This window comes from Garra rufa, chromosome 22 (assembly GCF_049309525.1).
Source record: "Garra rufa chromosome 22, GarRuf1.0, whole genome shotgun sequence".
Classification (NCBI taxonomy): domain Eukaryota; kingdom Metazoa; phylum Chordata; class Actinopteri; order Cypriniformes; family Cyprinidae; genus Garra; species Garra rufa.
In genome coordinates, this window is record NC_133382.1 from 19316078 (window position 1) to 19337175 (window position 21098).

A 21098-nucleotide genomic window follows, 5' to 3' on the forward strand; every position below is an offset into this window, starting at 1 on the left:
GAAACCACTATGGGAACGGGACCTAGGAGTTTTGTTTAATTCTGAAGATTGGACCAAGATCTGCGATGGTATTTTTCCAAAATGTACCTCAATTTCCATACATGAACAAAATTTTAAATTTTTCCACAGAATTTATTTTACACCGGTTCGCCTGCATAAAATGTTCCCAGGTTGTTCCGACCTCTGTTTTAAATGCAAAACTTGTAAAGGCACATTCTTTCATGTATTTTGGTCCTGTGTTCACATCCAACCATTTTGGAGAGGGGTTCACTCTGCAATCCAGGTGATAATAGGGAAACATTTTATTTTATCCCCCTCACTTTTTTTGTTGAATGACATTCCTAAAGACCTTTTTGACTCGGACCTCAAATCTCTGTTTACCACCCTTATATTTCTAGCTAAGAAATGTATATTACTGAAATGGTCTACATCTCAGATTCCAACTATTTCCATGTGGATTTCTCAGCTGTCAGCCTTTCTTCCTTTGGAGAAATTAACTTATGACCTCAACCACAAACAGGACAAATTCAGGAGACTCTGGGAACCTCTCCAATCCTTCCTACACAAATTTTGAAATTTTTATTTAAGAGAGTTTTGGCTTTTTTCTTGCTTTTGATTTTTTTTTTTTTTGTTAAGAACACTTGTACATTTTATTTAACCTGCAGCGCTTGGGGTTTGTTTGTTTGTTTGTATGTTTGTTTGATTGTCTTTGTCTTGATTGTTTGTATTATTTGAAAATCCTTAATAAAAAAAAAAAAGAAAAGACCCTTTTTCCTTGGCTGGGATCATTTAGAGCCTTTTGAAGCTGCATTTAAAATGCATTTTGGAAGTTTAAACTCACGGGTACCATTGAAGTCCACTATATGGAGAAAAATCCTGAAATGTTTGCTTTAAAAAACATCATTTCTTTTCTTGGATAACAAGGGGGTTAGTAAACTATCTGTACATTTTTGTTCGTGAAGTGAGCTTCTCTTTTAATAGAGTGCAAGAGGCAGGTTCTGGAAATAAAAATCGCATTCATTTTCTACATAAAGATACAGATTTTAGATGATAATATTGAAATGTTTTATGTGAATTCAGTTAAAATTACCCCCCCCCCAACTTGATAATGATAATAACATAAAATAACAATAATGTACATTACAAGTATAGCTAATAGTATATAAACTACCATAGACAATTCTAAAGGACAGTTTTGTTAAATTGATCAAAATGGACAGAAAAACACATTTATGTTGTAATGTAATTATATAAAAAAGTTATTAAATATACACAGTAATAAATTACATTTTAAAATATAGAAAACAGCAAGTTTAAATATTACTATTATTACTAATATAATATTTCGCAATATTATTGTTTTTATAATATTTATGTTCAAATAACACAACAGACATCTCAATTGAAAAACGTTAGTGTACTTTATTACTTCAAATTAAAGTTTGTAATGGTGTGATTCATTCTGGATCTGGCTGGTTTGGTTTGGAAAATAAATGGTAAAAATAACAAGACTGCTTAAATCTCTGTAATTCTTGTGGGTGTCCTATAATCTTTGGTGTAGAAAAGCACATGGTCTACTCAAAGGATGAAGGATTCTTGTATTGTAATTCTTTTGTTGTGGCATGGCCAGACCATCACGAGGGATGTTTTGCTATGCACGACTGTGCCATTGTTTAGTAAAGTCTTTTGTTGGTGTTTGGTGAAACACTGATGATGGGATTTAGTCAGAACTATCTGCTATGCTTGACTGGCAGAGCCACAGTATGAGATTAAACCACTGAGGTTCTTCTGATCATTTAATCTACAACATTCTTTAGTACTAACAAATGTTTCTACTAAGAAATTTAAAAATGATCACCCACATAAAATAAAGATATAATTTCAGTGCTAATTCAATCCATTTTTTTTTTTGCAGCATTTGTGATCTATAACTTCTTGAGCCTGTGTTATGAATACCTTGGAGGAGAGAGCGCTATCATGGCTGAGATCAGAGGAAAACCCATTGAGTGAGTATTATATTCCACTTACTCTTTTGTGTGAGACTTTTTTTTTAATGCATGCCTCAAATCAAAGCTCTCACTGATGTTTGATGAGACTGCAAGTGTATTTGTTAAGGGCGTGTTTACACTTGTCACTTTTGGTTTGATTAAAATGAACTCTGGGGCAATTGCTCTTTTATTGTGGCTTATTTGAATAAATGTGAACGCTGCCATTCGAACTTTGGTGCGCAGCAAACAAGTGAGCTGAGACCTAGACTTCATTCTCCTATTTTGGTTCCTTTACATGTCTTATAAACCCTTTGTGGGTTATCAGCTAATAATAAAATACAAATACACTCATAAATTGAGTGCATTTAGCCCAGCACACAGATTTTGACTTTATCCTAATGCCTATTGTTTTGTATCTTAAATAATTAGTTCACATTCAGAACTAAAATGTACAGATAATGTACTAACCCCTTGTCATCCAAGATGTTCATGTCATTCTTTCTTCAGTTGTAAAGAGGAAAACATTTCAGGATATCTCTCCATATAGTGGATATGTATGGTCCCCCCCAAGTTTGAATTTCCAAAATGCAGTTTAAATGCAGCTTTGAAGGGCTCTAAATTCGAAGGTCAAAACAGTTAGGGTATGTCGAAAAAACTTTTCTTCCCAAACTTCAAAATCATCCTACAATGCTGCAAAAGTATTGACCCAGTATTTACAAAGTGAACATACAAAGAAGATCAAACACCCTTTACAAAAAAGGTAAAACTGCGATGTAGGATGATTTTGAAGTTGAAGACAAAAACAAGATGGTAGTTTCTTGACAATACCCTAACTGTATTGACCCGGACTATGCATGCGCATCACAGAGACAAGACAAGACGAGCGTTTGAGGTTAAAAAGTATATAAATTGTCAATTTGTTTAGAAAATAACCAATCGTTTCGCTAGATAAGACCCTTCTTCCTCGACTGGGATCGTTTAGAGCCCTTTAAAGCTGCGTTTAAACTGCATTTAAAAAAGTTCAAACTTGGGGGCACCATACATATCCATTATATGGAGAGAAATCCTGAAATGTTTTCCACAAAAAAAGTAATTTCTTTATGACTGAAGAAAGAAAGACATTGAAAATCTTGGATGACAAGATCTGTAAATTTTTGTTCTGAAAGTGAACTAATCCTTTAAGGTTTGTGTTAAAAACGACCAAAAGAACCAAGAGAACTGACTACAAATGTAAACAAAAGACACTAAGCAAAAAAATTAAATTCTGTCATTAATTATCTCCCTCATGTCGTTCCATACCCAAAAGACTTTTCGTTTATCATGCAAATTAGGATATTTTTGAAGAAGTCTGAGAGCTTTCTGACCCTCCATAGACAGGGACACAGCTACCACGTTCAAGGCCCAGAAATGTAGTAAGGAGGACATTGATAAAATAGTCCATATGACATCAGTGATTTAACTGTAATGTTATGAAGCTACATACTACCTTTCTGGGCCTTGAACATGGTAGTTGTGTTGCTGTTTATGCAGGGTCAGAAAGCTCTTGGATTTCATCAAAAATATCTTAATTTGTCTTCCGAAGATAAACTAAAGTCTTACAGTTTTAGAAAGACATGAGGGTAAATAATTAACGACAGAATTTTCATTTTTGGGTGAACTGTATCTTTAAGTTAGGTAATAGCTTCACATATTTATGTGAAACCGTTCTTGTTTTGCTGCAGGTCCAGCTGTATATACGGAACATGTTGTCTTTGGGGCAAGACCTACTCCATTGGCTTCCTGCGATTTTGCAAACAGGTTTGCCTATTGAACACCTTGTAGAATCCTTGTTCCTTTTTGTTTTTAGAAACGTTTAATTATTCTGTTCATTAATTCCATTTCACAGGCCACTTTACAGTTCTGTGTGGTAAAACCCCTGATGGCCATGATTACGGTCATCCTGCAGGCCTTTGGAAAATACCGTGATGGGGACTTCAAGTATGTGCTTCTCCTGTGATGTCTGATCTGTGACTTTGTTTTACCCAATACTCAAGATGTTGAGTTTCAAAGTGTAATTGTTGGTTTTAGAATATCATTTCTGATCCCACAGTGTCGCTAGCGGTTACCTGTATGTGACCATCATCTACAACATCTCCGTCAGCCTGTCTCTCTACGCTCTTTTCCTGTTCTACTTCTCCACCCGAGACCTTCTCAGCCCTTACAGGCCTATGCTCAAGTTCTTAATGGTGAAATCAGTCATCTTCCTCTCCTTCTGGCAAGGTAAGATCCACTGCTGAAGAAATATTAAAGGGATAGTTCACCCAAAAATGAAAATTCTGTCATTAAAGGGGTCCTATTATGTTCTTTTACAAAGTCTTTATTTAGTTTTGGGGGGTAAACTAGAACATGCTCTCATGCTTGGTGGTATTTTTCATAAAATATACATTATTACAATAGCTTTCTCCCCAGCCTGGCACAAATGGCTCAATTAGTTCTGGGATTGATGAAGGTCTGCCTTCCGAAAAACGAAATGTGTTGTGATTGGTTAGCAGTCCCACTGCGTTGCGATTGGCGAACAGTTTAGACAGCGTTTCAGTCCTGCTGCGCCCCTTCCAAAAGCAGCAAGTTCCGTGTACAACTGCACAAACTAGATTAAAGTGATTCTTACTTTTTTAAATGTGTAATTTTTTTCTTACAAAAACACATTGGTTCGCTACAGGAGGCTTTTATTGCCCCCTTTATTGTTTTAAGTTGTTATTTTAGTGTTCTGCTGGAAAAAAGTATTCTCGTAGCTTCATAAAATTATGGTTTAACCACCGATGTCACATGGACTATTTTGTCGATGTTCTTGGTGTCATTGTGGACCTTGAGTGTGGTAGAACCCTTGCTGACTAATAGCTCTCGGCTTTCTCCCAAAATATCTTAATTTGTGTTCTGAAGATTAACGAAGGTCTTACATGTTTGGAACAACATGAAGGTGAGTAATTAATGACACAATTTTCATTTTTGGGTGAACTATCCCTTTAAAGTCAACATGACATCACAATTGACCCTATTTACATACATAAAATATGGCCTTATATCACATATTATATCAATCTACATAATTCTAAAATCGAAAGATGTCAAAATCCGCTGTTTTTTTTAGTATGTTGGCCAATTATTGCTTTTGGCTTTTGAATGTTACTTCTTAATGGATAAAACCAAGTTCTATTTAAAGCTATTGGTAAACCATGATCTTGTTGTCTTGTTGGTCTTTCAGGCATGCTGCTGGCCATTTTGGAAAAATGTGGTGCGATTCCTAAGATCAGCTCTCCCGAGGTTTCTGTCGGTGAGGGAACCGTTGCAGCTGGATACCAGAACTTCATCATTTGCATTGAGATGTTCTTTGCTGCCTTGGCCCTGCGACATGCATTTACCTACAAGGTCTACATGGACAAAAGACTGGATTCCCTTGGTGAGCTTTAGACCTTTATTCATGAACAAATACTGTATACTTTTCTCCCCCACCAATATACAGTGGCAGCCAAAATTATTAGAACACTAGTATTCTTTGCTAGCTTAAAATGGTTATTTCTATCATTTGCTGTAGTGTGTCAGTAGGAAATATCAGTTTACATTTCCAAACTTTCATTTTGCCATTAATTGTAATAATCCAGTGAGATTTTTGTTTGCACAAGGAGCCTGAAAACAGCCAGTGCTGCACACAGAGATCTGATCTCATCATCACCCAGTCTGTCTGGAATGACATAAAGAAACAGAACAAACTGAGACAGACTAAATCCAGAAGAACTGTGGCAACGTCTCCAAGATGCTTCAGGAAAGTGCACCTAGGGCAAAAACTGCTTTAAACGGAAAAGATGGTCACACCAAATGTTGATTTAATTTAGTTAATAGAAGTTAATTGATAAAGAAAATCTGTTTATGACATACTCTTTGACGGCATCTCATTTTACAGCATTTTTACACCAGTGCCTAAAACTTTTAACAGTACTGTAGCTTTGCAGGTGGATACGTCTTGGAGACGTTGGAGACAGTTCTTCTGGATTAAGTCTGTCTCAGTTTTTGTTTCTTCATGTCATTCCAGACAGACTAGATAATGATGAGATCAGATCTCTCTGTGTGGAACACGACCTATTTTCAAACTCCTTGCACAAATGAAAATCTCACTGAATGATTACAATTAGTGGCAAAATAAATGTTTGGAAATGTAAACTGATATTTCCTACTGTGACGCTACAGCAAACGATAAAAATAACCTTAAACCCATTTTTTAGCAAGTGAAAATACTAGTGTTCCTATAATTTTGTCCAGCACTGTATGTATAATACTGTTTAAAAGCAGTGTTTAGTTAGTTTTTTTTTTTTTTTTAAGTTTTTGAAATAACAAAACATTTTCAAAACAAATGATCATGTGACCATGTTTTGATGCAATCTGGGGTGTTTTTTGGATTGTAAACGAGTCAAACTTTCATCCAAAAGCATAATTGCAACGAAAGAGCCACTTTTAAGATTGACCGTGATTTCGTTTTGTGGTCAAATGGCCGGGGGAATGGGAGTTCTAGGGGCACTACTTTGAGCGCATCAACATCGATATTTTTACAACACTAAGAAGGCTCGACACACCATGAAACTTTGCTCGAAGTATCGCCTGGGTCTCTACACATGAACTCGAGCATTGAGAACATTGTGTACACAGAGTTTACTAAAAAGAAAGGTTTTGAACAACTCACTTACACTGTTTGGGTTTCCGCTCGCAGCCATCTTGCCAGTCAAGAGGTGTCGATCTCCGAATGCGAGGATGGATAGCTCCTAAAGCATATTAATGAATGAAACCCGTTTGTATTATTACTAATATTATTATTATTATATATAGATATTGCTAAGTGATCATGCTTTTTTCATTGGAATGAAAACTTCATGACATTTCATCCTATGGAGTCCATTCATTCGCATTCGGAGATCGTCACTTCTTGACTGGCAAGATGGCTGCGAGCAGAAACCCAAACAGTGTAAGTGAGTTGTTCAAAACCTTTCTTTTTAGTAAACTCTGTGTACACAAACAATGTTCTCAATGCTCGAGTTCATGTGTAGAGACCCAGCGATACTTCGAGCAAAGTTTCATGGTGTGTCGAGCCTTCTTAGTGTTGTAAAAATATCGATTTTGATGCGCTCAAAGTAGTGCCCCTAGCACTCCCATTCACCGGCCATTTGACCACAAAACGAAATCACGGTCAATCTCAAAAACGGCTCGTTTGTCGTAATTATGCTTTTAGATGAAAGTTTGACTCGTTTACAATCCAAAAAACACCCCAGATTGCATTTTGGCGAAAGTTTCCCTTTAATAAATGATGTTAATGTCACTTTTGATTTATTTCAAAAGAAAAAAACTTACTGACGACTCTTTTTTTTATAATTGAAGTGTGTTTTATTAAAATTTCAAGAACAGTCATTCTCTCTTGAACATTTTGTCACATCGTAATGGCTCAGAAGTCATGGCTGACTTTCTCTTCTCTTCCTCTGCTTTTATTCTGTAAATCATTCTTTCCTCAATCCATCCATTGCTATCTGTTCTTTATCCTTGCGCATCTTGCTTTCTAATTCCCTTCATTTTTTTTGCTCATCCCATGCAACACATCCCTTTCCACGCCCCTTTCCATCTTTTCTTTGTTTCTCCTTTTCACGCTGCACTCTAAAGGCCCTGTTCCTACATATGGACAGTACGGTAGGCTACAGTTCCTGATCTTAAACCACATCTCCTCTCCAGTTAAAAGTGTAGGGACAGTGGACTCTTAAAGGGATAGTTCACCCAAAAAAGTCAATTTTGTGTTTTTTAATCTTTTCTCTCATGCTATCCATCTCTAATTAAGTTCTCCGTTTTTCTCAAGGTCGCTGTGCCCCCATGAAAAGCATCTCCAGCAGCTTGAAGGAGACAATGAACCCTGGAGACATGGTTCAGGATGCAATCCACAATTTCTCCCCAGCTTACCAACAGTACACCCAGCAGTCCACCTTGGAGCAGGGGGTCACCGCACCACCCATATCCCGCAATCACAGCTGCATGAGTGGACGGGACAATGAGAAAACCCTGCTGCTTAGCTCTGATGATGAGTTTTAACTTACTTGCTTGTCGTCCTGAGCAAAGGTATTTCGTAAGGGACCGTTTACTCCTGCGGTAGTGTAATGAGGTTACGTTAACATAGGAACAGGTTATTAAAGGACCATCTTAAAAAGTAGAATATGAAATTAAGCTGCTTATACTTGCTTAGACATCAAAACAGTCTTTAATGAAAAATCTCGATGCGCTTTTGTTTGATAATGTTGTTAATACAAAGAGTTAAATACATTCATCCTAGCCAAATTTTGAAAACCCACATGGTCTGATAGTTCAGATGTATTTTTTATGCTTGTAGTTTTACATAGGGGGTGGTTCGGACATCCCAGAATATTTATAAAGAGCAGTGCATTGGAGGGCCCACGTTCGGTGGGAATGTTTCCGTTTTTGATTTACAAGTTCAAGTGCACCTTTGCTTCTGTTTCAACAGTGTTTATAGCTTCCCCAGTGAATTAAGGGCGGGTACAGTTGTGAATGATGGTAGAGTGAGTACCAGCTGTTCAAACACACCGTTGTTGTTTTGACGGATGAATTAAGGGACGGGGAGAGGTTGATGGTCCACGATAAGATTACAGATTACAGGTCTGGATTATAAAACTGTAATTGGAACATTACTCGCCTGTGCAGATTAGCACAAGCTTTTAGAAAAGCGTGACCGTCCTGGACCACTGGAGAAAAAGCATCTAGGTTAGCTGATTTAGGTTACGCTCTTTAGCGTTTGCTAGAGTTTCACTGAGAAAGAACAGTCGAGTACCATCAGTTTATTCATATTCTGTTGTCTGACAATGGAAATTTGTATAACTTGAAAATTTAAAGGGACAGTTCACCCAGAAGTGACCATTTACCGCAAGTAAGTGGGGTCTAAATAAACATTGAACCTTCCTTGTACGGACAAAAAGAAACAAAAAGGCATATTTCATAATACAGTTGAAGTCAAAAGTTTACATACACCTTGCAGAATGTGCAAAATGATAATTATTTCATTAAAATAAGAGTGATCATACAAAATGCATGTTATTTTTACTTATTTTATAAGTACTGATCTGAATAAGATATTTCACATAATAGTCATTTACACACAGTCCACAAGAGAAAATATTAGTTTCAAAAGTTTACATACACTTGATTCTTAATGCTGTGTTGTTACCTGAATGATCCACAGCTGTTTTTTTTTGTTTAGTGATAGTTGTTCACAAGTTCCTTATTTGTCCTGAACAGTTAAACTGCCTGCTGTTCTTCAGAAAAGTCCCACAAATTCTTTGGTTTTTCAGCATTTGTGTATTTGAACCCTTTCCTACAATGACTGTGTGATTTTGAGATCCATCTTTTCACACTGAGGACAACTGAGGGACTGTAACAGAATGTTCAAATGCTGAACACAGGGTTGAAAACTTTCTTAATTTGAAGATCAGGGTAAATTTAACCTATTTTGTCTTCTGGTGAATCTTAAGTAGCTTCTGGAGGGCAATACTAAATGAAAAAAAAAATGATATTTAGGCAAAATAAGAAAAATGTACACATCGTACCATTCAAAAGTTTTCACACCCCGGCTCTCAACGCATAGTTTTTCCTTCCAAAGCATCAGTGAGCTTTTGAACCTTGTTCAGTAGTTGTAATAGTTGCATATGAGTCCCTCAGTTGTCCTCAGTGTGAAAAGATGAATCTCAAAATCATACAGTCATAGTTGGAAAGGGTTCAAATACAAATAAATGCTGAAAAAACAGAATCTGGAAACTGAAGGACTTTTCGTTCAGAACAAACAAGGAACTTAAAAAAAACAGTTGGACCATTCAGATAACAACACGGTATTAAGAAAGTGTATGTAAACTTTTGAACGAGGTCATTTGTATAAATTCAGCTATTGTTTTCTCTACAATCTTATTCAGACTTGTACTAAATAAAAAATAAAAACATGTATTTTGTACAATCCCTCTTATTTTGGTAAAAGGTGTATGTAAACATTTGACGACTTTAATCATAAAGATTTGAACAGACATGAGGGTGTGTAACTCATGACTGCATTTTCAGTTTTGTGTGAGCTATCCTTTTAATAGCCATTATTTCTAGATATCCCACTAGAGGGAGGCATATCTCACCGCTCACACCCTTTATCTTTATGGGACACGCCTGTTATCACTGATCTTTTGAGAGCCACACCAAAGTCTCTCCCATTCTTTAGAAGCATCCGCCATTTGCGCTTTACCTCTTCAGAAAGCACTAGGCCCTTGATGACCAAGCTGGAAGCTTGCGGTTGGTCAGATAGCATCTTTAGAGTTACTTATTAACTGTCCTACTCTTTTATTGGTACAATAGAGGCCAGTATAAACACAATGCGGCTGGAACCAAGTTTGAGTATGTATGGTACCTGCTTATTGTTATTACGTTAGTGTTTTGCAGTGTATTCTTTATAAGGGGAGAATTTCTTTCAATAATATAGACGTTATTGTAACTTGCACTAAGCAGTTTTGTATATTTAGGAGAATTGGAATATTCTAGATTTTGGCAGGCTAAAGTAACATAGAAAACGCTGTTACATTTGAAAAAAAATATATGTATATATATATTTTGTGGAAACATATTTTGAAGTTACACTAAGACATTCTTTGTACTGTCATGTTATTTTAAACAGAGCATTATGTATTACTATGTCAAAGATTTTGCTTCTATTTTTGCCCTCGATGCTCTGGCCTAGAAACAATAAAGAATTTTGTCTGTAAATGTATGTTGAATCAGTGAACACACATATTTCTATATACAATATATACAACATTTATTTCAATTAAATGATATAAAATAGACAATGAATTTACCATAGAAAAATACAGATAATAAATACAAACATCAGTTTTTTTGTGCTCTGCCCTCTTATAAAACATTCGGCACATTGTTCTGAAGCACAAGTATCGTGGGCATGTTACCAGGTTAGGTTCTCAGTACTGATATTGACATTGCTAACTACACAATTAAAACAAAAATCACCAGAGATATCCACGTTGAACATGGTCGATCATTACCTGATCTTACAGTATCACCCAGTTTACCAGAGTAAACCAAGCTTGTACACTACCAGTCAAAAGTTTTTGAACAGTAAGATTTTGAATGTCTTTTCTGCTCATTAAGCCTGCATTTATTTGATTGAAGTACTGCAAAAGCAGCACAATTTTGAAATATTTGTACTATTTTAAATAACTATTTGAATATATTTTACAATGTCATTTATTCCTGTGATTTCAAAGTTATACTTTTAGCATCATTACTCCAGTCACATGATCCTTCAGAATCATTCTAATATTCTGATTTGCTGCTTAAAAGCGTTTTATTATTATGTTAAAAACAGCGAAGCATTTATCTGAAATAGAAATCTTTTGTGATACTATAAATGTATTTATCATCACTTTTGATCGATTTAAAGCATCCTTGCTAAATAAAAGTATTAATTTCTACAATTAATTATATAAAGTATTAAAAATTAAACCGACTGGTGTATGTTACAGAAGCTTTTATTTTAGGTAAATGCTGATCTTTAAATTTTTCTATTAACCAAAGAATGTTTTGAAATTGTTTCTTGAACAGCAAATCAGCATATTAGAATGATCATGTGACACTGAAGACAGTTTAGCTTTGATCACAGGAATAAATTGCATTTAAAAATATATTCAGATAGTAAACCCATTTCAAAATGTTACTGTTTTTGCTGTACAGGCTTGGTCCGCAGAAAAAAAAAAAAAAAACATTACAAATCTTACTGTTCAAAAACTTTTGAGTGATAGTGTAGTCGGCAGGTCATTCTGACGACCACGGGTTAACGTGATGTACATGTGATATCATTTTTCTTTCACTTTCCTTCTGTCACTTTCTTATCCTCCTTTTTTTTCCTCCCAAGTGAGCCACAAGTGCTCACTTCTCCTTCTGTTTGCCCTCTTCCCCTTTGTCCTTTATTTTCACATCTTCCTCAGATTCCCCTTCCTTGCCTCAAATGGTATTTTTTTTAATATTCCAGCTGTCCAAAATATTCAGATACGTTTTAATCATAAATAGCAAATAATATATATGGTCTTGGTTTTAAATACAAAAATACCACTACAAACAAGTCGCTCTAACATTAGTACAAATATGACCCTCACACATACTGAATCATATTACAAGTAATAAGGCTGTATACCTTAGCATCGCTAAACTACGAACTCATTACAACAAGTAAACATGAACAATAATTAAAACAATGACCCCAAACTAGTCAATCAGAAGTAGTATTTAGACCAATCACAGCACGAATTACCTTCAAACATTATTTCGAAACACAAATAAAATAGCTTTCATGTCTGTTGTTGAACATTTGTCCTTTTATACAAACATTAAAATATAGAAATGGCATGTATCAATAGATCTGCACGTTCTCTAGTCCCACGATTCATTATTATACCATGGAGATATTCCAGCAAAACTAACCAGCTTCTGAAATGTCTGGTCCCACATGAAGACAAGTTGTTGGGACAATTTCTTTTTTTTTTTTAAACACGTATCACCATCCAGAAAGCACAGTAATGGGCATAAATAGCATTAAAGCTATTATTAGCAATAGCTTTGTGCAGACTTATACACTTGTCATGATATTCGAGGCCACAACAACAGTACTGAGATTATTCTTGGACATTTATAAGACTGTATACACAGTCAATGTGTGTTTATATATATAAGTGAATCTGTAATTCCCAACTGGTACTTTGTTTTTCTTCCTGTATATGTGAGTATACATGGTCTGTCTGTGCGATCATACTGTGTACCTATGTGTGTCTGCGCATCCATGTGGTGCCCTAGGATGCTCCTTGCTCTCTAGGGGTGTGCACCTGCTGCGGTGTTTTCACTATGGTAATGACGGAGGCTGTGTTCAGGCGGGGTGTGGTGGCTAGCAGACTGCCTCCTCCGGATTCCAAACCTCTGGCGAAGCGCTGCAGAGCAGCGAGACGGGCACCCAGCCCTTCCAGCTCCCGCCTCATGCCAGCGTTCTCGGCTCCCAGTCGCTCCACCTCCCGCTGCAGCTCCTTCTTCTGTTGCTCGAGGGCCTCACGCTGGGACACGCGCTTCACCCGGCAGCTCGCCGCGTAGCCGCGGTTTTTCAACGTGCGCCGCCGCTGCTTCAACTTTTGCACTTCTTCGCGGGACAAACCACGTAAGTGCATGTTGAGCTCGCGCACTGAGAGCGACATGAGCTCACTGTCGCTCAGCACTGGGACGTTCTCCCCGCATTCCCTCTTCACCTGAAAAAATGGGATATGTTTATGAAGCAGCTTCATCAGGGTTAAAGATTATTAGCTATAACAATTCATGTCAAGTCATGGTTTAAAGCCAAGAATACAGAAATTCCAAATATATATTTACTTCAGAAATTCGATGGGTTTTCAGATTTGACTCATTTCTATTGATTTTTGTTCTTTTCCAGGCCTGTAAATGTAATTGTACCCTGTTTCATGTGATTGTCACTGCTTATAACCTTCTTCTACCTTCTTTTGTCTATTGAAACCCACAATAATATTTAAAATATTACTCAGTTTAACCCTTGTGCTACACACAGGTGTCCAAAAACTGTCATAAAAATATGATTTATTAATAATTATTTTCCATTTTCACTGTTGATTTTTTTTTAACCAGCATGTGGTCTATCCATAGATACCAAACATTCATTAATTTTCAGAATTGTAACCCTTTAAATGCTGGTTTGTTTGCATAATGCCACAGTTGTTTTTTTTTTTTAAATGAAAAATAGTAGTAATTTCCATTTACTAAATGCTAAGCAGAATTTTTTTCTTTGCTTTTTAGATTCTTGGGTGTGTTAGTGAAGAACAACAACATTAATTTTGAGGCATTTATATTTTTATGTAGTGTTAGATTTAAAAAAAAAAAAATAATGTATATGGCAAATTTGAAAAAATGGCACAATCTAGTAAAAAAATGTAAAAATGTAACATTTTAAGCCAATACAATGAATGCCTATTAGCAAACATTGCATTATTTTATAGTCAAATGGCCCTGGGTTAAAAAAATGCAGTTTTTGTCAATTTGGACATTTTTGTCCTTAAGGTCCTGAGTGTGAGTATTTTTTGAAGGAAATGAGGGTGACATATTAAAATTTCAACAGAAATATACACCTGAGCCAAAATGTATGCAGTTGGCATTAACACAGGCACACTTATAACAAAAAAACAAAACTGAAATGGACAAAAATGTCCATAAGGTCGCACAAATTTCAACTTATGAAAATTGAATGAACTTGAAATCATTTCTTTTTTCTATTTTTGTTTTTAAAAGTATCTTTTTGATTCTTTTAAAAAGTCAAGATCAAGTTATGTAAGAAAAAGTGTCACTACCGATCTAGTCTATTGTCTGAGACTGATTTTAACTACACTTCTACATTTATGATCAGGAAATATTACCATGTCTCTCTATCTCATAGCTACATGGTGAGTATATCTGAGGTAAATGTGTTCAAAAATGTGAAAAGTCTCTGTGTAACTTTAAAGAATGTCACTACTGAACACCATTTTTCTATAATTAAACATACTTTTTTGGAAATTATTCCATAGCATTTAGTTTTTATATGTGTACCACTGTTTAAAACTGTGCTAGCTAACAATGTGCTGATTAGCATCTTTGAGCTAGGCTCAAAAGTATTTAAAAGTGTCACTATCGAAACAGTCACGACTGAAACATGTCATCATTGTTTTGGTAGTGACTAAAGGAAACAATTCTTATATTCGGGGGAAATAAACTAAATTTTGGTACAATTATGCAACTTTTTAGTATGTTTTAGTATGTGAGTTAAAATTCTGTAATGTGATGTGGTTGCTAGCAAAGCATTGCTGTCACTAGGGAAAATGTGCAGTCACTACCGAAACATACACTGTAAAAAAAACAATTTGTTGAGTCAAGTTAAAATAATTTGTTACCCGGCTGCCTTAACATTTTAAGTTCAGTCAACTTGAATGTTAAGTTGTACTAAGTGACAACTTAGACATTTGAGTTGATTCAACAAATTATTTTAACTTGACTCAACAAATTGTTTTTTACAGTGTAGGATGTTTTGTCAAAAATAAAGTATATTATATTATCAACTAAGATGTTATCATTTTTGTTTCAATGTACTGTATATTCAAAACGATGAATCCTTAACTTTGAAATCAGTATGATCACCTTTTTGCCTTTTACAAAGAACAACTGGATTCCAAATCCACTAATATCATAAATTACACTTGAAATACTGTTTAAAATGTAATTCTTATTGATTTAACACTGTAAAAGTTTTTATAAAATAGCAAAAAAAAAATATTTACAATGTTGATGTAAGCAAAATCTCAATAGGTCAATATAACCCTTCTAATTAAATCATATACTCTTGTGTTTCGGTAGTGACAAATATGGGGAGAGGACAAATATTCCATAAATAAACGTAATGAAAATAGAATATGGGAATTAACTGCACAATTACTAGACATTTGTACCTTGGATATTATACAATTTGCATACATACAGATTTTTTTAAAGTGTTTTCAACTCTGACCAATTCTGTAGAATGGCCTATAAACAAATGGTTACAATCTTGAATTGTCAAAAAAAAAAAAAAAAGGTTAGTAAATATGTTAAATTTACTGTAAAAAAAAAAAAGACAACTATGGTTGGCAGAAAATTCACCGTAAATGGTAAAAATGTTTACCAGATGGAATACTGGTCCTTATAAACTGTAGTTTTCAGCGTATAACTGTATTAAATTAAATTAAGTGATATAATGTTAATATACCAAAATTGGCTTTTTACCTAAATGTACTGACAACCAACTAATAATAGAGTTGGTAAAATAGAAAGCCACATGATGAATCCGAGTTCATCATAAGTGTTCTATCTATAAAACATGACCAATACTTCTTATGTAAACAGTTCACAGGGCCGTACACAAAGACAAAATGCCATCAGAGAAACGCACAACACTAAAATAAAACAAAAAATAATAATAATAATAACCAAAAAGAAAAAAAAAACACACCCTAATGAACATTACTGATAACAAAAATGAGAACAAAAATAAAAAGTAACCATGTGATGTTGATGTCATTTAGTGACTTCTGGGGATGTCCATTTTTTGGAAATTATGTGGCAAGTCATAGTTTTCACTAGTAAACATACACTACCAGTCAATTTAAAAAAAAAAAAAATATTTTTAAAGAAATCTCTTCTGCTCACCAAGCCTGCCTTTATTTGATCCGAAATACAGCAAAAGCAATAATATTGTGAAATATTTTTACTTTTTGAATATATTTTAAAATGTAATTTATTTCTGTGATCAAAGCTAAATTTTCAGCATTCAGCATACATTCTTCAGTGTCACATGGTCCTTCAGAAAGCATTCTAATATGCTGATTTGCTGTTCAACAAACATTCATTATTATTATCAATATTTAAAACAGTTGAGTACATTTTTTCAGGATTCTTTGATGAATAGAAAGATCCAAAGATTTGCATTTATCTTTGTGGGGAAAGAAATGATGGAAATTAATACTTTTATTTAGCAAGGATGCTTTAAATTGATCAAAAGTGATGATAAACACATTTATAATGTTACAAATAAATTATATTTCAGATAAATGCTGTTCTTCTGAACGTTCAATTCATCAAAGAAACCTATAATAAATAATAATAATAAATGTTTTTGAGCAGCAAATCAGAATATTAGAATGATTTCTAGATGGTCATGTGACTGGAGTGATTATGCTAAAAAATAAGCTTTTATATCACAGGAATAAATTACCTTTTAAAATAGAATCAAATAAAAAACTGTTATTATAAATAGTAAAAATATTTCTAACTTTAGTGTTTTTGCTGTACTTTGGATCAAATAAATGCAGGCTTGGTGAGCAGAAGAGACTTCTTTAAAAACATTAAAAATCTTACTGTTCAAAAACTTTTAACTGGTTGTGTACCATAAATTTTATAGTATTTTACAGTAGATTTACATAAAGCAATGTTGCACCTTTTACAGTTTCTAATGGTACACTGTAAAAAGTTTAAAAACTTAAAAACCTAATTTCAGCAGCTGCCTTAAAATTTTAAGTTAAATCAGCTTAAAACTAGTCATTTTAAGTTATTACAATAAAAATGAGTTGATTTAACTTGTGAGTTGAAATGACTTAAGTTTATTTAACTTAACATTTTAAGGCAGCTGCTAAATTTTAAAGTTTTTAAGTTGAAACTGGTGAAAACTTTTTACGGTGTATATGTAAAGGCAACTTACAGTTAACCACACTGTAAAAAATTTTCACCAGATTTAACTTAAAAAAGTTCAGCAGCTTCCTTAAGTTTTTAAGTTAAATCAGCTTAAAACTACAAGTCACTTTAACTTATTACAATGAAAATGAGTTGATATAACTTGTTAGTTTAAATGACTTAAGTTGATTTAACTTACAATCTTAAGGCAGCTGCTAAACTTACATTTTTAAGTTGAAACTGGTGAAAACTTTTTACAGTGCAATTAAAAGGTTTTACTCTAGCATTTTTTACAGTGTGACAAAATTCACAAAAAAAGTGTATTCAGTAAAATGATATTTACCTTCAGGGCTTTACTAGCTCTGCTGTCTGAAGTCATTGTCTGGATTTATGTTTCCCTGGAACCTGTAAATGTCAAATAAACCGATTAAGTGACAACGTACATGGAATAAAGTTTAGCTGTATTTACAATACTACAAAAGTCTTGAGCGCCTTACTTTTATGAATAATACAAATACATTATGGACTCATTTTATGAAAATGTTTTAACAAGTGACATCATCTAGAAGGCATTCAACCCTTACATAATAACAGAGAATGAAGTTATACAACACAAATAACGAAATGCAGAATCAATTGCTATTCGAAGTATCTGGATAACCTAAATAGCCTATGTAAAAATCGCGTCAGCGTTAAAAATATTGGCGAACAATAATAATCAAGTGTATAGCGTCATAGCTGTTAATGGATGGTGGATCTTAGCACATAATATGGAAGTCAAAGACAGGAACTATGCGTATATAAATACATAACGTGGTTTGTGTGGTCGGCTCCTAAATACTCAATCTTTCAGACCATTTGAAGACAATAAACCTCCAGTTCTTGTTTTCATTTTTCTAAATCTAGGCTTCCCGAATCCAAGGAGCAGCACGGTGAATCATGACAGGTCAAAGTCCAGATGAAGAAGTGAACGCTGCTGACCATGAGTTTCCCGTCATGCGTGGGAAGCGCGCCTATCATCCGCGAGCGGCTGCTGCCTCAAATAACCGACTGAGCTTTTCCACAGAGTCACAGTGATTCAGCACAAGTCCTCCATTCCTGATCTCAAAGCAGCTCCTTACTTTCCTTTCGCATTTCATGTTCTAGAATCTAGATCATTTAGAAAATCCCCAGTTACTTAGTCACAACAAATATGACCATCTACGTATAAACAGTTTATATATCAAACTCAGATTTGCTAAACAACAACACACGTCTTGGGCTGTTGTTTTCCCCGAAACGTCTTGAGCTTAACATGTTCTAAAATAACTACTGCGTTACTTACAAAGCAACAATGTTAACAAATCTTTTAAATGTATCATTATGTATAAGGCTTAATAAAGGATTAGAACTTCCAACGTAAGAAGCCGTTTATTACATAAGATATTACTACCAAACCAAATCAAGATTTTGCTGACTAGTCGTTTTTCGTCGAAAACAACATACGTGTTTACACTTTTTGAGTAGTTCTGAATATAATAACGTTAGATACAGTTAGCTAATACAAATGGTTATTTTAACTATGCGAATCGACCACATCCAAGTAGCTATTTCCTTATTACGTTACGTGTTAGCTTGTTGCTACACCTAACGTTAACATCGTGGTATAAACATGCTATTCGCTCTTGAAGACTAATACTATTACAAATGTATAAAATACGACTCTTACATGATCTTACGAGAAAGATCTAAACCATAACAGTATCAACAGTGGATATTACGTTAAAACAAACACTGAGTGCATGTACAGCAGATTAGCTAACACCCCTCCGTTTCCTTAGTGTAAACAAATGTCGAAAGGAGAAAAAATAGAAAATCTTGCCTGGTGTTGATTTCTCCTCTTTACTGATTTCAAACTGAAGCTGAAAACGGATTACTCCACGATTCTCACCGCTGGTTCGGTATTTCGACTGACATACGTTATCAAAGCACGGCCCGTGTTTAGACGGACTGGAGAGCTAAACGCCTTTTTCCCGGAATCAGTCCACCATCAGCGGGTTGGATCCTTTCATTCATAAAAAACACACACACGATGACTCAAGGCTTTAAGAATGAGGGCGGGACCTCCTCACACACAAAAATATCAGTCAACAACATTGTGAAACTTCTTCTTATTAACCCATTTTATCCCACCGACATTTATAGCTAAGTTTTTAAAAGACTTGTCTATGTGTTTTACACATAGTTGTCAGCTGTGAATGCAAGTGTAGGCTGATGTGAACATGTTTACATGGCTGATGTAAGCACATAGTAAGTACGCAGTCGTTTATTTCCAAATTATGAATAAAAATGGCCATCTAACTCCTCCTCAGTCCTAATGGCTGGCTAATAGCCTGAAGGCTTTCCTTTTACGTTTTAGTATTCATTTTTAAGTGGGGTGGATTTGGGTAATGTGGAACGCTTTTTTAGTTTTGACATCATATTTCCAAGAATATGAAGGCAAAACAATAAATCAAATTGTCTTATATCATGCTCAATGTTTTGAATTAGAAATAGTTCAATTTTTACAAAGCTTTTACTTTTAGAAAGTAGGTTTTTAATGTTTTAAAAGAAGTCTGTTTCACTCACCAATCCTGCATTTATTTGATCCAAAATACATTAAAAGCTGTAATATTGTTAAATATTTTTACAGTTTTAAAGAACAGCTTCCTAGTTGAATATATTTTAAAATTTTATTTATTCCCGTGATCAAAGCTACTTTTTTAGCATCCGTACTCCAGTCTTCAGTGTCACACAATCCTTTAGAAATCATTCACTGTTTTGCTATTCTAATTTTATTATTATTATTATTATTATTATTATTATTATAAATATTTTAAAAAGTTGAGTTTTTTTTTTCAGGATTCTTTGATGAATAGAACAATCCCAAGATCAGCATTTATCTGAAATAAAAAGCTTTTGTAACATTATACACTATACTATTCAAAAGCTTGGAATCAGTATAATTTTTTTGGGGAAAAAAAATTATAGAATTGAATACTTTTATTTAGTAAGGATGCTTTAAATTGATCAAAAGTAATAAAGACATTTCCAGTGTTACAAAAGATTTCTATTTCAGATGAATGCGGTTCTTCTAACTTTCTATTCATCAGAAACCTGAAAAAAATTATACTCAGCTGTTTTCAACATCATAATAACAAATGTTTTTTGAGCAGCAAAGAATAGCAAAGAATTATATCTGAAGGATCATGTGACTGGAGTAATGATGCTAAAAATTCAGCTTTAAAATCACAGGAATAAATTGCATTTTAAAATAAACAGAAAACAGCTATTTAAATAGTACAAATATTTTACAATATTACAGCTTCTGTTGTATATTGGATCACATAAATGCAGACTTGGTAAGCAGAAGAGACTTCTTTAAAAACATTAGAAATCTTTTGACTGGTAATGTATATAACAGAAATCATATACTATTTAGAAGAATTTATAAAAAAAAATGTCAGATTTCAATAATAATAATAACCATGTAATAAAGTAAAAAAAGTAAAGAAAGACAGCAAAAGTATTTCACAAACTATTAAATAAAAAGATGGAAAATGGAATATCTTTAAACTGTTATTAAACTTCTATACTCCACATGGTAAGATGTATTTTCAAAAGCTTGTGTTAAGCAAATTAAAACATTTAATAATAGAAAAAGCAATCCTTGCCAGTCATAGACTCATCATGGTTCAGAATCTTATTGTTTAATGTTGTAAAGAGAAGAGAAACATGCACTGAATC

At 34.2% G+C, this 21098-nt stretch overlaps 2 protein-coding genes across 3 annotated transcripts in view; one reads left to right on the top strand and one right to left on the bottom strand.

Annotated features, from left to right (window-relative positions):
- Positions 1 to 9823, top strand: part of tmem184ba (transmembrane protein 184ba) — a 15012-nt gene extending 5189 nt beyond the window's left edge. The window contains exons 4-10 of one of the 2 annotated variants that reach the window (XM_073828021.1): positions 1916 to 2006; positions 3710 to 3785; positions 3874 to 3965; positions 4078 to 4247; positions 5230 to 5424; positions 7665 to 7691; positions 7855 to 9823. In XM_073828021.1, the coding sequence (XP_073684122.1) occupies positions 1916 to 2006; positions 3710 to 3785; positions 3874 to 3965; positions 4078 to 4247; positions 5230 to 5424; positions 7665 to 7691; positions 7855 to 8084 (881 nt within the window). In that variant the 3' untranslated portion in view covers positions 8085 to 9823. The remainder of the gene's footprint in view (positions 1 to 1915; positions 2007 to 3709; positions 3786 to 3873; positions 3966 to 4077; positions 4248 to 5229; positions 5425 to 7664; positions 7692 to 7854) is intronic. The other variant, XM_073828022.1, reaches the window with a different exon arrangement.
- A 1003-nt stretch (positions 9824 to 10826) lies between these two features.
- On the bottom strand, positions 10827 to 19393 carry maff (v-maf avian musculoaponeurotic fibrosarcoma oncogene homolog F). Its single transcript, XM_073828186.1, has 3 exons — positions 19195 to 19393; positions 17677 to 17738; positions 10827 to 13339 (listed from the first exon to the last, which is right to left on the bottom strand). Exons 2-3 carry the CDS (start codon positions 17710 to 17712, stop codon positions 12896 to 12898), a joined length of 480 nt encoding a protein of 159 aa, XP_073684287.1. The 5' UTR covers positions 17713 to 17738; positions 19195 to 19393; the 3' UTR covers positions 10827 to 12895.
- Between the last annotated feature and the right edge of the window lie 1705 nt (positions 19394 to 21098).

Coding starts and splice junctions, on each gene's coding strand:
- maff (XM_073828186.1), bottom strand. CDS start 17,712: ATGACTTCAGACAGCAGAGCTAGTAAAGCCCTGAAG. Junction 13,340..17,676: donor GAGCTAGTAAAGCCCTGAAG/GTAAATATCATT, acceptor CCATTTTTTCAG/GTGAAGAGGGAATGCGGGGA.